This window comes from Pieris napi, chromosome 13 (assembly GCF_905475465.1).
Source record: "Pieris napi chromosome 13, ilPieNapi1.2, whole genome shotgun sequence".
NCBI classification, from domain to species: Eukaryota; Metazoa; Arthropoda; class Insecta; order Lepidoptera; family Pieridae; genus Pieris; species Pieris napi.
In genome coordinates this window covers 9,209,642-9,224,603 of record NC_062246.1, presented here as the reverse complement: position 1 = coordinate 9,224,603, position 14,962 = coordinate 9,209,642, and the positions used below count along the sequence as shown (strand labels likewise).

The 14,962-nt window shown below is 32.7% G+C and overlaps 1 protein-coding gene across 5 annotated transcripts in view; it reads right to left on the bottom strand.

Moving 5' to 3' along the window:
• LOC125055643 (mitogen-activated protein kinase-binding protein 1) overlaps positions 1 to 13,489 on the bottom strand; it is a 76,051-nt gene extending 62,562 nt beyond the window's left edge. For 2 of the 5 annotated variants that reach the window (XM_047658114.1, XM_047658117.1), the window contains exons 1-2: positions 13,237 to 13,489; positions 977 to 1,487 (exon numbers count right to left, since the gene is read on the bottom strand). In XM_047658114.1, the coding sequence (XP_047514070.1) occupies positions 977 to 1,114 (138 nt within the window). In that variant the 5' untranslated portion in view covers positions 1,115 to 1,487; positions 13,237 to 13,489. The remainder of the gene's footprint in view (positions 1 to 976; positions 1,488 to 13,236) is intronic. The other 3 variants (XM_047658116.1, XM_047658119.1, XM_047658118.1) reach the window with 3 other exon arrangements.
• Positions 13,490 to 14,962: the final 1,473 nt, after the last annotated feature.

The following is a 14,962-nucleotide window of genomic DNA, read 5'->3' as shown; positions in this document are numbered from 1 at the left end:
TTATCTACTTTTATATACAATGAAATTTAAATATGTAACTAAAATAAACTTTAAAATCTTGAAACAGCCTCCAATACTCATCTCTAGTATACTTGAGCGGCCTACTTCTGTGTTCCCATTTCCAACTTCAACTAATGATATTAATTTAATCTGTGAATTATGCATTTCGGGTTATTTTCTCCAGATTTTCGTGTTCGGTCAAAATATAATATTTTATTTATGAAAGATGCGCACCATACCGTGAATAGTTTTAATATATCAAATGTATCGGTATCTCCAATTATAAAGAGTAATTCAATAAATCTATTTATATTATTTAATATAGTTGATTGGATATAAACACATGTAAATACACGTGTGTGTACACTATCATTAAATCATGATAGTCAATATCAATGTCACTTACTTAATTCGATTAATTTTTATATGCGATACATCTAATTATATACGATTATGTAACCTCATACATGAATGAAAATGGTTAATTTAGACATAGACATAACATTTATTACTTACGAAACAGAAACACACAAAATATGAAATATTAATAATAAAGAAAATAACCAAAAAATTATGAAAAGAAATATAAAGGAATCAGGTACATTTTAAGTGTGTAATGTGTGTGTGTTGTGGTTGTAACTGGCCCTGGCTCAGCATTATGCTGTGGAGCAGACGTGTTCCACAGCGCTGGTCATTCTGACAGAGACCACAACAGTTAGTTTGCGCCTCAGACGCAAATAAGAAAAATAATGTAATAATAATAATAGTAAAAATTAACAGTGTAAGTAAAGAAGTCTTGGAAGATTTGCATGAAAGAATTTCTAGTTGGTAAATAAGATGTCAGCATTTAATATTTTTATGTATGTTTCATGTGATAATTATTTTTACACAAATAAGCCTAGATAATAAAGAAATATTCGGTCTCCATTTGTATTAAAAATGTATCATAAAAATGTATCATAAAAAAGCAACTCACCCGATCAGAAATGGCCTCCTCCATTTTGCCGCGTTTCAAACCCGGCGCGCGAACTACATTCGCTGGTGGCGCCATAACGGTTGACTGTAGAACTTGTGCCGCGCCTGGCGCGCTCACCGGTATGTAACCGGCCTCCATTGTCAACTTAACATCACTATCCCTCAATAGATGGCGCTGATATCAATAACACGAATAAATCAATTATTAACACAAATATTTACGACACTAAATCACTATTCAATTCACTTTTTGGACGTAAATAATCACTAGCCATTTCAAGGAACTGTTTCAGTCTTGAGCAATGAACACTTGAGCATATTATGAACGGAATCACGTATATTTCACTCACAAATAACACTATGGTCGGTTTCTATCACATAATTTCCGTATTTTAAATCATTTACGGTTATTTTTATTGAAATTTAGGACAAAAATGCGCTAACGCGACGGAGGCTAGGAGAGCTCTGCATTTCCACTAGACGACAATCTGCCATCTCGCTCACTGCAGTACCTGTGAAAGAGAGAAGCGATCATTATTGTAATTGACAAAACAAAGATATGAATGGGACGGGGTTCTGCCAATAAATATACGTTTCGCGATATCAAAGTATGAATTAATTCAATCTTTAAAAGCAAATGCAGGTATATTGATTTTTTATGCAAAAAGTAACGCTTTAATATCTATTTTTCTTATTTCAATAGGTTGAAATTGCAAAATATAACAATGTAAATGTAAAAAACTCAAGAATACAATATTGGATAAACCCATTTCATGTTTTTAATAAAATACCTTTACTGCATCCTACCAGTATATACATACATTTTAAAATACTAAACTCTTTAACAATTCATACCAATCGATACAACTTGGAGAGCCAGACGGACCAACAGCATCGGGGATTAAAAATTTAAGGACTTTCATAGATCTTGTTAACAATTGATGAAACCATTGATCATTTAGCTAAAAATGTCATTGTGTAATTAATAACCTTGCCACTTGAACCGATGTTCGGAAAGCTGTTAAGCGTTTATTTATTCAAATGTTTTGCGAAATGAACCTTGTAACTTTTATAACATTTTGCGGACATGTTTAATTTATAGAACATCATCATTTAAAAAACAATAAAACCTCAAGCAATTCTAATATGGGATTTTTTTACTGTCTTCAAAAAAATCTGTTATCTATTCGACGTGTATTATTTATCAATATTGATGTTTATTTCTTATCCAATCGTTATACTACATTTTTAAATATAAAAGGCATAAGAGGAAACACGGCCAGATAATGATTTACCGACGAGCAGTTTGTATGCGTTCTTGGTGATATTTTTCCTCTCGTCCAAAGCAAAATTCTTAAATTATTAATTAAAGTTCGCGTGCATCAAAATGGCGTCTGTAGTACTTTCTGTATACTTCTAAAAACAGATAAATAATTTAAGTTTTGTTGAATGAGTCTTCCTTTGTTAGTTACACCGTAATGGTAATAACAAAACTATTTTTATACTAAACTAAACTATTTTTATCTAAACTGTTTGTTGTAAGATTAATTTTCTCACAATAGATGGGGCAATATTGATTTTTTAGTGCTTATATCTTAGCCCGATCCATACCTTCATAGTTATTTATAAAATGTTTCCACATCTAAACCGCAGTCAGGGAGTTATAAAGAGAAAATTGAGTATAATAATTGCATTTTCCGCCCATCTTTGGTCAGAGACTTTCATGTGTAGTATGTGATTGGTATGCTCTCAGAGAATTATCAATGTGAAATCTTAAGTAAATTTCGCGGCTTCACTCTTAATCGATTCTTTACTTTTGTGTCATTTCTGAAAGCTATGATTATCGTAATCTGCAAAATGTAAAAAAATATGGTAAAGAATTTATACATCAAATTGTAAAACTTCTTCGGATCAATTAAAAAAAAACAGTGCAAATAATGTAATTTATTATTTTCGTAACAAGGTGACTTCAGGCCTTATATGATTTAAATTAATTATCAATTTTACATTCCATTCCCTTACAAGTACGGGGAAAATCAATACAATTACAATATACTTTTTAGTGCACTTTGATAACACAATGGGAGGCTAATACAATCACACAATCTGACAATAAAAGTGGTTGCCCAAAGGAAGATTCTTTTTAATTCTGATTCTGCTTACAAATGTTATTTTGTGGCTTAATTAATTATATACCTAGTGCAATTTGGAGCCGGCATACAACCCCTCTCAATTAAGCTATATTCTAAGAAATTTACTGACAATAACGTTATTTAGAAAAATAAAAGAGAATCCTTTATTTTAAAAATACTTGACAAGTAAAACCTACTTCATAAATATACAAATTTTAACTCTACAAATTATCGCGTAGAGATAACGAAGGAATGGCTTCGCACCGGTGCTACCCTCTATATAATTATCCAAAGTTAGTGCTTGTTATATCAAGATGAAACGTAAACAATTGAAACCTTTCTCTAACAAGAAAACAAAATGAAACCATAGAGAAAAGCTCTGATATTATTTTGTTAAGTTCTGAAAATCTGTAAAGAATACACTTGCTTTTTAATAGTACACTTATTATAAAATTAAAAACGTAAAAGCCTCCATGATCGGAGGCTGACTGGTGATGGTTAATAAAAAAAAAATATTAAAATTCTTATTACATAAAAAAAGCCACAGGTATCGCTAATATATCATAAATTATGTGACCACATTCCTATGTAAATTCATTAGGTGTTTCCACGAATACATAATAATCTTGATTTTACATGGTATTATTTGTAATATGTAAATTATGGTTGCCCCTACCGCGACTTTGTCTGCTATTAGTTTTCGTTGCTATGGTTACTAAACATTATTTAACAAAACATTGTAACCATAGTAACAGACACGGTAGTTTAGTCTACGTTTTATATAATCGCTATATTATATCCCGGTCTTTTCAGACATTAACAGCTACAATTTGTAATATAATTTTAAAATAAGTTACTCGAAGGGCCGATGACGTTTTTATTACAATGTTTTTCCTTAAATAATTAAACACCATAAAAACCTTGACTTTGTATGCTTATTTATTTTTAATTTGGATTTTTTAAAATAAATTTACTCTTGTCTGAGACAACCTTGGACCTTTCAATCTAGCCAATAGTAGCCAAATTTACTAATCAGAATATTAAGCTTAAATCCCTCTATTAAGGGTGAGATATTGTTCGTATATTTTAGTCACATACTATTATTTTGACATAACTAATGCACTTACTTAACTCACTAATAGCCATTTCACTAGAACCGTGGTGTCAAAAAGTTGAATAGCCTCGACATTTGAAACTCAATTTAGAAAAAACATGTAAACCTAAGCTTTAGTCTATGGAAGCGACTTGTATTAATAGAGGTAGTTCCGTATCACCACGACGTCGTCCGTTCGACAACTGAGCGTTTTTACGACAGTTTCTGCCGAGCACCACCACTTTGTGGAACCAGCTGCCTACTGAAGTATTTCCGAACCAATTCGACTTAGGGTCCTTCAAGAAAAGAGCGTACCAATTCTTAAAAGGGCGGCAACGCACTCACGAGCCCTCTGGCATTGAGAGTGTCCATGGGTGGCGGTATCACTTAACATCAGATGAGCCTCCTGCCCGTATCGCAAAAGGGTTATTATGTTTTTAATGAGAATAATTTTTTTAGAACCTAAGGCCCGGCGCCCATTATCGGCATCGGCAAGACAAAGGATCCTTCGGCATCCTATACGCAAGCGCACACTATCGGCAATTATGTTTTGGCATGCTGCAACGTTCTTAGGGATGACGAGGCGTCCTTAAGCATGCCGCAACGTCCTCAAGTGTGGCCTTGGCGCCGGCAGCACGGCGGGCAACGGCGTACCGAAGGATCCCGAAGTATCCCAAAGCAGCCTCAAAGCTGCCGATGCAGTAGCCTCAAGCTTACCGAAGCGGTATTTTTGTTACCTCGATCATATATCATGGAAATTTCTACTTTATTGCCATGAAGTTAATGTAAAATGCTTTTTATCATCTAAAATCCTCAGCCGTTCCGATGCCGATAATGAGCGCCGGGCCTAAGTCTACCCTCAAATGTTAGAGCAATATACGAATGAATGAAACAAAAGATTATTCATTCAACAAATGGAATGTGACTTCATTCAATCCTTTCTTGAATGAAGTGATCGTCATTCAAGCGAGACATGTGAAACTGACTAGGACTGCGGGCCACTAATACATAATATAACTTCTAACTATACGAACACACATTAATATATATCGCAATGACGACGAATTGGATAAAACTTGACTATTACGGCGCATTTATCGGCTAAGAACTCCTACTGGATGTATTATTTATTTAATTAAATGTAAAGGAGGGCAACTGGCGGCCTTATAGCTTACGAGCGATCTCTTCCAGGCAACCACTGTGAGAAAAGAAAAAAAATGTAAAATAATGTTTTAATGTACATAACATACATTTTATTTCGTAATAGTAATTTTACTCGTAAACGGCTAAAAGCAAAACCAGTCAGAGCCTGTTTGGGTTCGGGTCATTATCACAAGAAAAATAAACTACTGTATTTTTCTGACACAATAGGACTGCTGTTCTATTATTATTATTATTCATTACAGCAAACCAAACAATAATATAGACTAACTACATTAAACTACTAATATTTTTATTTACTTCAAAATTTCGAACAATTTAAATTCATCTCTCATTCTTCCAAAAGCTGTCACAAATATACAGTTCGTGAACTCCACCTAGACAGACATGCCTCCGGGATCTGGAATACTTTTCAGGTAGGTACATACAATCTGAGCGCTTCTTAAGGCAGTTTTTGCTGCGCACCACCGCTATGTGGAACCAGCTGCCCACTGAAGTATTTCCGAACCAATTCGACTTAGGGTCCTTCAAGAAAAGAGCGTCCCAATTCTGGCAATATGAGTGTCCATGGGCGGCGGTACCACTTAACATAAGATGAGCCTCCTTTACCTCCAATTACATTAAAAAAAATACAATCTAAGCAATTCCGGAACTACAGATTATATGTCAATTAAGGCATTAATTAACATTTCAATTCTGTAAAATTCGGTATTTAAATTGGATAGTACCAAGTTCCTTTATCACATAAAATGCAATACAAATTTTAGAATATGATTTTTATTTTCTAACAAAGGTTTTGTGACCTTTATATTTTGCACGTATTTATCAATTCAGCGAACATATTAGGTCACTAATGTGTCAAAATTTTTAAAAACACGTTTTGTTATACCTAAGGCTAAAAGCTTTTATGTTTAAAGAATACAAAATAACTTTTATTTTGATACGAATTATATGTACATTCTTCCTTATACAAAATATAAAAGTATTCAACAGTAAATTGTCAATCCAAAGTGACTTTGACAAGTTAAATCTCAAAAGACTATCTGGCAGGTCAAATAGTGTTTAAAAAAATTACATAATAAAGATGTAAAATATTTTTTCTCTTTGAGACTTTAACAATTAAATACAACTGATAAATATTTATTTAGTAAATAACCAAATATTTAAGTATTCACCATAAAGGCACTTAAATTTAATACTGCTTTAAGGCTACTGTAATATCTTTCCATACTCCAAAAAAGATTCGATTTTCAAAACAATTAAAACATCCATAGATAACAAGTGAAAGCACAGATTTCAATAAATACAATCTTATCTGTAGAAAGTAATTGCAAAAGCTATTATAGATAGATCCGGTCCACCTTCACTTTTGCTAATACGTAATATTCGCCTACACCAAAATAACACAAGACCCACAGATTAAAGTCCATATTTAAATTACCAAGGTTCTATTTGCAAAACATTTTTCTCGAATTGGCAGCTCATACTTCCAAATGCAGGAAGGAAGGAGAGAAAAACAAATTAAAAGCGAGGACAATAATAGCTGATTTACTGACTGAACACTGCCAAAATACAAGTATTTTCCGATAAATTTGACATATTTATCGGTCATACTGTCAATATTTAGAAAAAGCTGTATTGATTTAACTAATATTGGTAAACATTGTCAAACAGTTAAAACATCATCCAGCAATCGACGGAAATGTCCGCCGTTACGCTCCAATTAATTTATCTGTTCTTATTATAGAACCGCATTTGTAAACACGTACTGAAGTACTGTTATGATATTAAATGGCTGGACCATAATTCCTTAAAAAAATATTGGTTGTTTGTAAAGTAGGTTTACGATCGAGATGTTTACGTGATAACGTCTTATTGGTGATATAAGTTTTTGGGAAGTAAGGAATTAATGAAGATAACAATTTTTTCAAATTTTAAATTATATCTATCGTTTTATTCACACTTTTGATGATAAATTTCGGGTGTAAAATGACAAGTTTACTTATTCGACTATGATATACATTTTTCTTCATACATTCACGGAATGACTGGCAGCGCTCGAGATGAGACGGGAGATCGGTCCGTCTCTCTCTCGTTATACCTGCGATCGCGCTCGTGAGGTTTTGGTGTGACACAAGTTTCTGAACATGTCACCCGACTAAAACGATTTTAAAGACGTTATCACGTCAAAATAGAACTTAATAAAAACGTCCCACAAACAAATCTAAGCGTAACCATATATTCAAAAGAGTAAGTCTTAATTTCTTTCTAGTTGTAGCAAGACAAGTTATGCTAGTGACGGGCTTTATGTGTGGACCGAAGAAAAGAATGATACTTTCTTTGTATTTCTATTTTTTTCGAATACTAATAAATCTGTGCTTACAATATGGTTATTACTTACTATGTTGGCGAGGTCTTGGTTTGTCTAAAGATAATCTAATGTTTTTAGGAAGATGATGATCTAAAGTCTAAACTAACAAGAAGTTTTTTTTTTACTTGGGGAAATGCATTATAACAAGAAGTCCGCTAACCTGAATATATAAAAATACTTAAGGTTTGGAAGGCATATAAGGTTCAGGAAGGTTCGAAAAATCGTGTGTGCCCTACCAGGTAGGTACGATATTATCCAAACTTTTCTTACTTTTCAAGTAATTTTCACTGTTTAATTTCGCTACAATTTACTACTGACCTAGTTACAAATCCGTGCCAATGACAGCAATTAAAACTGTTCTCTATAATCGATAGAATGATCGAAATTCGACATCGATTTAATGCTCTTTCGTTCCGCGATCGAATCATTTCATATTACATTGATTTAGAGAAAAGTATTATACAAAAATGTAGAATCATTATAGATAAAGAAAATACGCCTAGTAGATCCTGATTATTATGATTGAATTTTTTAAATAAGATTATCTGCAAATAACAAAATCCCAAATTACATAACTGCCAGAGTTCTGGTACGGGTTTTGTTTTACTTGTACTAAAGAAAGCGTTCATTGACTTTAATATTATAACAATAACAAATAATCTATGATTTTCCATAAGCCACAGATGGAATACTCATATAAAAGAGATCGCATTAAAAATTCATTGCTTCCGCCACATCCTGCCTTTGTCTTACATCCATTGTTACCTGAATATGTGGATCGAATGTTCAATACATAACTGGGGGAGTGGCAAGTTGCCACTGGCAACACTAGAATCTTATTACTAAACCAGCAACCCCGGCATCGTCTACTACAAACTGTACATAATTTCTTATTCCCATTAGGTACAAGTAAAGTTAAAATTATGTCGCCTGTGATGTATAAAATATAAGTATGATACTTTTAGCAAAACATGTTCGTTGTTGTTAATTTTTATTTAGTTTAAAAAATAAACAAACATCCTACATTATCTGTGACAAATTAAAAAAAAATCTTTTCAATTATTGACCATACATTTTGCCAAGAAAAGGCACCGTTATCATAAATTGCACACACATGTACGTTTATACTAGACGACTAATACCTAAGCACTTAAGAAAAACGACTACGGTAGCCTTTATATGTTCAGGTCCTTTAATAAACGTTTTATTATCTATTGTACAGAATCCCTGAGATTCACATAAATAATTCTCGCAACGCTGCGGCTAAATTAATATTTAATGTTCTTCCGAGAACAAATTACTTTCCGATAGAACTTAGTGAAACTACTCAGCACGCAAACTATAAACGCGATAACGGTTGAGTCTTATTCGATTTACATAAAATGTCTTCATTTCGTAATTACTGGACATGGAGGATATCGAACATAAACCTATCAACAAAAACATCGAAACATTTTTCAACTCACTTAAACAATAAAAATAAAAGATTTTGTAAAACATCTCTATATATATACTGTATATAAAATTCTCGTGTCACAATGTTCGTTTCCATGCTCCTCCGAAACGGCTCGACCTATTCTTATATTTCAAACCCCAAACGATACGGGGTGTCACCCCAATTTTTTTTTTGTTTTTTTTTATGATACAGCATACAGAAATACATACAACCCCTAATTTATACCCCTCTACGATCAACCCCTATTTTGTATTTTACTAAACAAATGTTTCCTAGAAATAATATACATGTCAAAACAAACGTTTGCCAGGTCAGCTAGTATAACTATATTTATTACATTTATTCACGAGTTTAGACACGAAAGACATTTATTAAACTCTTAATAAGAGGAATTTTATTCATTGGGTAAACTGTACAGACTACGGCTTTAACTTGGCCTGAAAACTGCGTTAGTATGATATTTTTTGTGCGTAATTGTTATAAACTCCCACAGCACAGTTAGCGGGTAACTGGTTCGATGCCCGCTATGAATCATTGAGGTCGCGATGACTCTGCTAAAGGGATATTTTATTTAGATCAATTTGTATTTAATATAAATAAGTTTAGAATCAATCAATTGACACAAATTAATCAACAGAGGCGTGTTGCATTATTTGTTTATTGTTTAAACTAAGAATAAACTAAATTCTTAAGTTATTATTCATATTTTATTCGGGTAAACGAAATTAAAGACGTCGCCAAAACTCATATTTAAATTTTCATCTTAATCTATATTTTTTATTATTTATCAGCATATAAGTAATTCTACTTATCTAATACGATTAATCAATATAAAAACGCAAAATTCTTTAATTTGTCCTTCGATGGAATACATGAGGCTTCACGTAAATTTCACGTATCATAATCCGATTATCATTTTATCGTATTGCGTAAGTGATCTATGACAAAATAGCTACTTATAAAAAATAGATTAAATTACTTATCTGGGAACTTATGTGGAACTTATACGTACATTGTGAAACAGACCCTTAGTGTATAATATATGTAATAATTTAATTTGAGTTTTATTTTTATAGCTGTTAAAAATGGGATTTGACACTTTCGAGCTTAAATTGTTAAACAATTCTTTAAAAAAATAACTCCCTGCAATGTTTTGCCAACACAACATTTTAAGAGTTTGAACTTATTTTGAATAAAAATGGGCAATTACCTCTTCAATATACAATAAGGAAATATGATTTTGAAAGTGCTGTGGTAAATGTGTACACTGGCTAACTAAACATGGCTTTGACTGATAAAAATCCAATATTCAAGATAACATTTATGATATGATAACACTTTCCGCACTTGAATATTAAATAGAGATTTCCTTATTTTTTACCAACATGATATCAATTATCAGTTAAATTTGGTTAAATTTCATAATGCAGTGAGTGATAGGACAGATTTATTTTGACACCCATTTTCTAGAAAATTATAGTGCAGTAAATTTTTTTTTCAAACTGAGACAAATTGAAATTGCATTTGACCAGAAAATAATGCAGCTCATTTTTTAAATTTTTTTATGAATTATAATTCATAATTGCAGCTGCTATAGCAGATAACGAAATTTCACAACACTTTATTACTGTGTGAAATAAAGATATTAATTATTATAACAAAAAAAAAATTTACCATCTTAATTATACTTTCTAATTAATGTACCAGTAACTAGAATATAAATGCATTTAGAATTAAATAAACAAAGACTAGCTGAGGATTTCATTACCAAGGTTGTATATTATTTTAATTGGCAAATATGAATGCTTACAACAATTAGTGTCTATTTATAAAAAATAAGTTATAGGTTAATTCATATCTTGACTAGGTACAGAAGTGACTAAATGTAATTTTTCTCTTTTTTAATAAAAATATGAAATCTGAAAAATAATTTATAAAACTTTTGGTCCCATACGTCATTTAAATTTATTACATAATTCATAAAATCTTACAAGTGCCTAACAGGAATCATGAATAAAAAGAAATATTTTTAAATGTGTTGTAGATAAACCAAATACAAATAATATTATATGATTAATAGGTAAATATTTTTGTTAAACTAAGGCTGACTGACTGTGACTACTCTAGCAGTGTTTAAACAAAGAATTACCTTTGCAATTACAAACATATATTTAATTTAAAACAATTATTGTATCATAATACATAAAATATTTCTAGATTTAAATCAATTATGACAAATTGATATTTCTCAATGTTGTTGATAATATTAATGCTCTGATAATGGTTTGTAATAATGAAGCGAGGAACTACTAGTTCAAGGAAAAAGTCATTATCACTATCAAAAAATAAATATAGGCAAAATCTTTAATTTCATTTTGGCACACAAAATTTCATTTAAATTTTATTAAATATGGTAAAAACTAAATCTATGTGAGCTTGTTTTTATTTATTTTAAATATTCTAAATTTACAGCATGTTGCTAAAGGCCATAAAGATATATAATATATATTTTTTAACTATTAGAAGGCTGTTAATTGCAACTTTCACATGTAACACTCATGAGAAGGTACTTACTAACATATAGGGCATCGAGCCCGGGTTTACCCGGACCGAAAAAACCCGGGTTTTCCCGGTTCTGAGGATTACAAAAAAACCCGGGTTTAATTTTTAAAACTCGGGTTTTTCGGGTTTTTTTTTAATACTTTTGTTTTTGTTATTTATTAAGTTTAAGCCACTTTGAATGCAATAATAAGTAAATGGAATAAAAAGACGCTTTGATAAATTATTATTGTACGTAAAAAGTAGCTTCGTTGCTACGTTCCTACCAATAAAACAAGCCTTGCAAGTTAAATTCGCGTTCCGCGCGTCCATCTCAAGACATGAATGAAGTGAAGTGTGGAGCAGTGGAGAGGGGAGGGTGTAGAGAAGCTCGTCGCTTTAAATGATTTAAAAACAGATATTGCATTTACTGATGATAACTGGAGAAATAAAGATGAGATTCAATAAATATTGGATGGCGAGGCGCTTTGTCGACGCGATGCAACATTAATTATAGCTGATGTTTCCCTAACATTTGCATTGAAGAAAATGGATGAAATGAAGACACCATTAAGTAACAAAATGGCAACTGCATTGAGCAAACGATGCGCAAAAAAAATACTAATTCAAGCAGCAACACTACAGTACTTGGCAAATCCGGGTTAATATTTTGAGAACAATATGTGATATGAAAAATGAAGATAAAACTGTTTTTTATCGGCCTACAGGTGATGAAATGCTAAACGAAATTGATAATCTGATTAAACGCACAACCAAAAAACAAAATATACCTCTTAAAAATTTGCCAGCGCCAGACCAAGGCCTGCGAGAAATTGACATTCAGTTGTCTACTTTGATAAATGAAGAGGAACTGAACAGACAGTTAAGTCAAGCTGTTGCTACTGATAATACTGCTCCTAAAACTGGATCAGCTTGTCCATCAGACGATTTGCTTACTACTGTGAGGGTAGAAATAGCACTCTTCGAGAATGGCGGTACGCGACAGCGAGAGCGTTCCTCTCTTTTTTAAGTGGTCAGATGGTCAGAGGGTATATCTTAACTATGTTGTTTATATAATGAGTAAAATGCATAACTACTTTTTACTTAATATTCTGAAGAAAAAATAAATCTTTATCACTTTTTTAAACATTAAAACTGTTTTTGTAATTTGTAAAGTACTGTTTTATTTATTTAAATTCTTCCTCGTCCTTTATATTTTGTATTCATTGTAGGAAATCGATATATAAACGCAGATTAGTGCATTTAAAAAAAAATTCAATAAAAAGATCGAAATGCTCGAAAAAACCGGTCTACCCGGGTTTTGATTACTCTTAGACCCGAAAACCCGGGTTTTCAAAATTGAACCGAGTTTCGATGCCCTACTAACATACCATACATTTACATCAATCAATTGCTCTATCATTAAAAATGACCTTTTCAATAACTTTCACTACGGCTGGTTTACAACTAAAAAATAGTAACCTCTATAGTAAAGTTAAAAAGCACTTACCTAATAGTCACCGAATTCGTTATTAAAAACACAATTGAACACAGTCAGTCCGAAAAATTCGTTATGAGCAAAGAGACAAATATTTCTTCAAAAATGCTCAAACGAACACAAAACATGCACAGTACACAGTCTACACTAAAAATTTACACCTTACATTCACCCAATTCTCACGAGTTTAATGCAATTTCCTCCTCAAAAAATACAGCAGCCCGATTCACAGTCTGATCTTATTATTTAATAAATTTACAAATCCACTAGGCACTAGGCAGTAGGCGCCACAGATGAGCTAGCATCACAGGCTAGTAGCATAGATAAAGTATGTAATAATTACCTCTTAAAACTTACTTAACTAAAACTTAGATAACCTATTACCTTATATAATATATATAATATAATAATTATATAAAAATAATATAATATACAGTCTGTGGTTCCTAACATTAGATCCACAAAAATAAGCAAGAAGTCGTGTAAAAAGACATAAGAGAGAGTGATTGCACTTAGATATTTGGCTCTAATGTTCAACCACTTATATTTGTGTATGGGTGAATAAGACAGATAGTCGACCATCACTGCCTTTTTTGCTTGCTGGTCGTAAAAGCATAAATCAAATTTGGATGCATATTGCTTTTAAACCATTTAAATAACACCATGAGACGAGACGGCACTTCACCCCGGGCCACCGCATGCAACTCTATAAAGCACAAATTCGGCCCCACATAGAGTACTGTTCTCTCCTCTGGGTGCGAGCTCCCCAGTACCAGCTCCTTCCACTTGACCGTATTCAACGAAGAGCGACTCGAATCGTCGACGCCCAGTCACTCTCCGAGCGGCTTGATCCCTTGGCGTTGCCTAGAGGGCTCCAGTCGAGAGCTTACTTGGCAATGTAACTTGGATTTTTCCGAAATTTATGGCCCACCATTTTCGGTGTTTTATAGTTTATCTTATCATTGATGATTCACGATATCGTGGGCCAGAATATCCCAATTAATTAACGAAGGTAGGCAGTTCACGTAAATCCGGAGTAGTAGCATGGTGCTCTTTATTACTTATCACGTTTCGCAAACATACAGCAATACGGTCTTTACATTGGACCGAAAGATTGACTTGCTGAGTTGTATGATTGCCACTGACCTGAGACGTGGAAATGTTGTTCTGACTTTTGTTATAGAAAACGTGATGATATTATCTGCTATTCCTACAGGTTTGATAAGTACGCTTGCCAAGTAGGTGAACATGGAGGATCGTTCTATCCTCACCTGCTTGAAAATCGATATTGAGTGGGGATATGCTGGTGGCTCCACACCGCATCTCCTTTTTCTATCGCAAGTTAAGTTTAAGGCCGGGTTTTGCTCCTTCCTGACGTTTAGACTTTTAGAGAGATCATCTATTTCGTGTGCATATCATTGAGCCATAGAAGCGCTGATTAATGAAATTGGATTGGAAAGCAGACGTCATTCACTTATAGGTATTTCAAATATTTATTTAATCCCGACTAAATGCACCAACGGGATTTTAGTGCATTAGGCCTAACTTTGAAAAACGACTAGAAACAAAAGCGGTCGAAACTACTTTTCTGTAGTTTGCTTTGGTTGAGGTCTCCTTTCTTATGGAAAGTAATTAGGAGTCCTTTACTCAGGAAGCTCCTCAGTCAGTCGATTTCAAGCATTTTTCTATTATAAGATCAATATTATGTGCTGGGTGGTGCAATATCTTCGTATAGTGG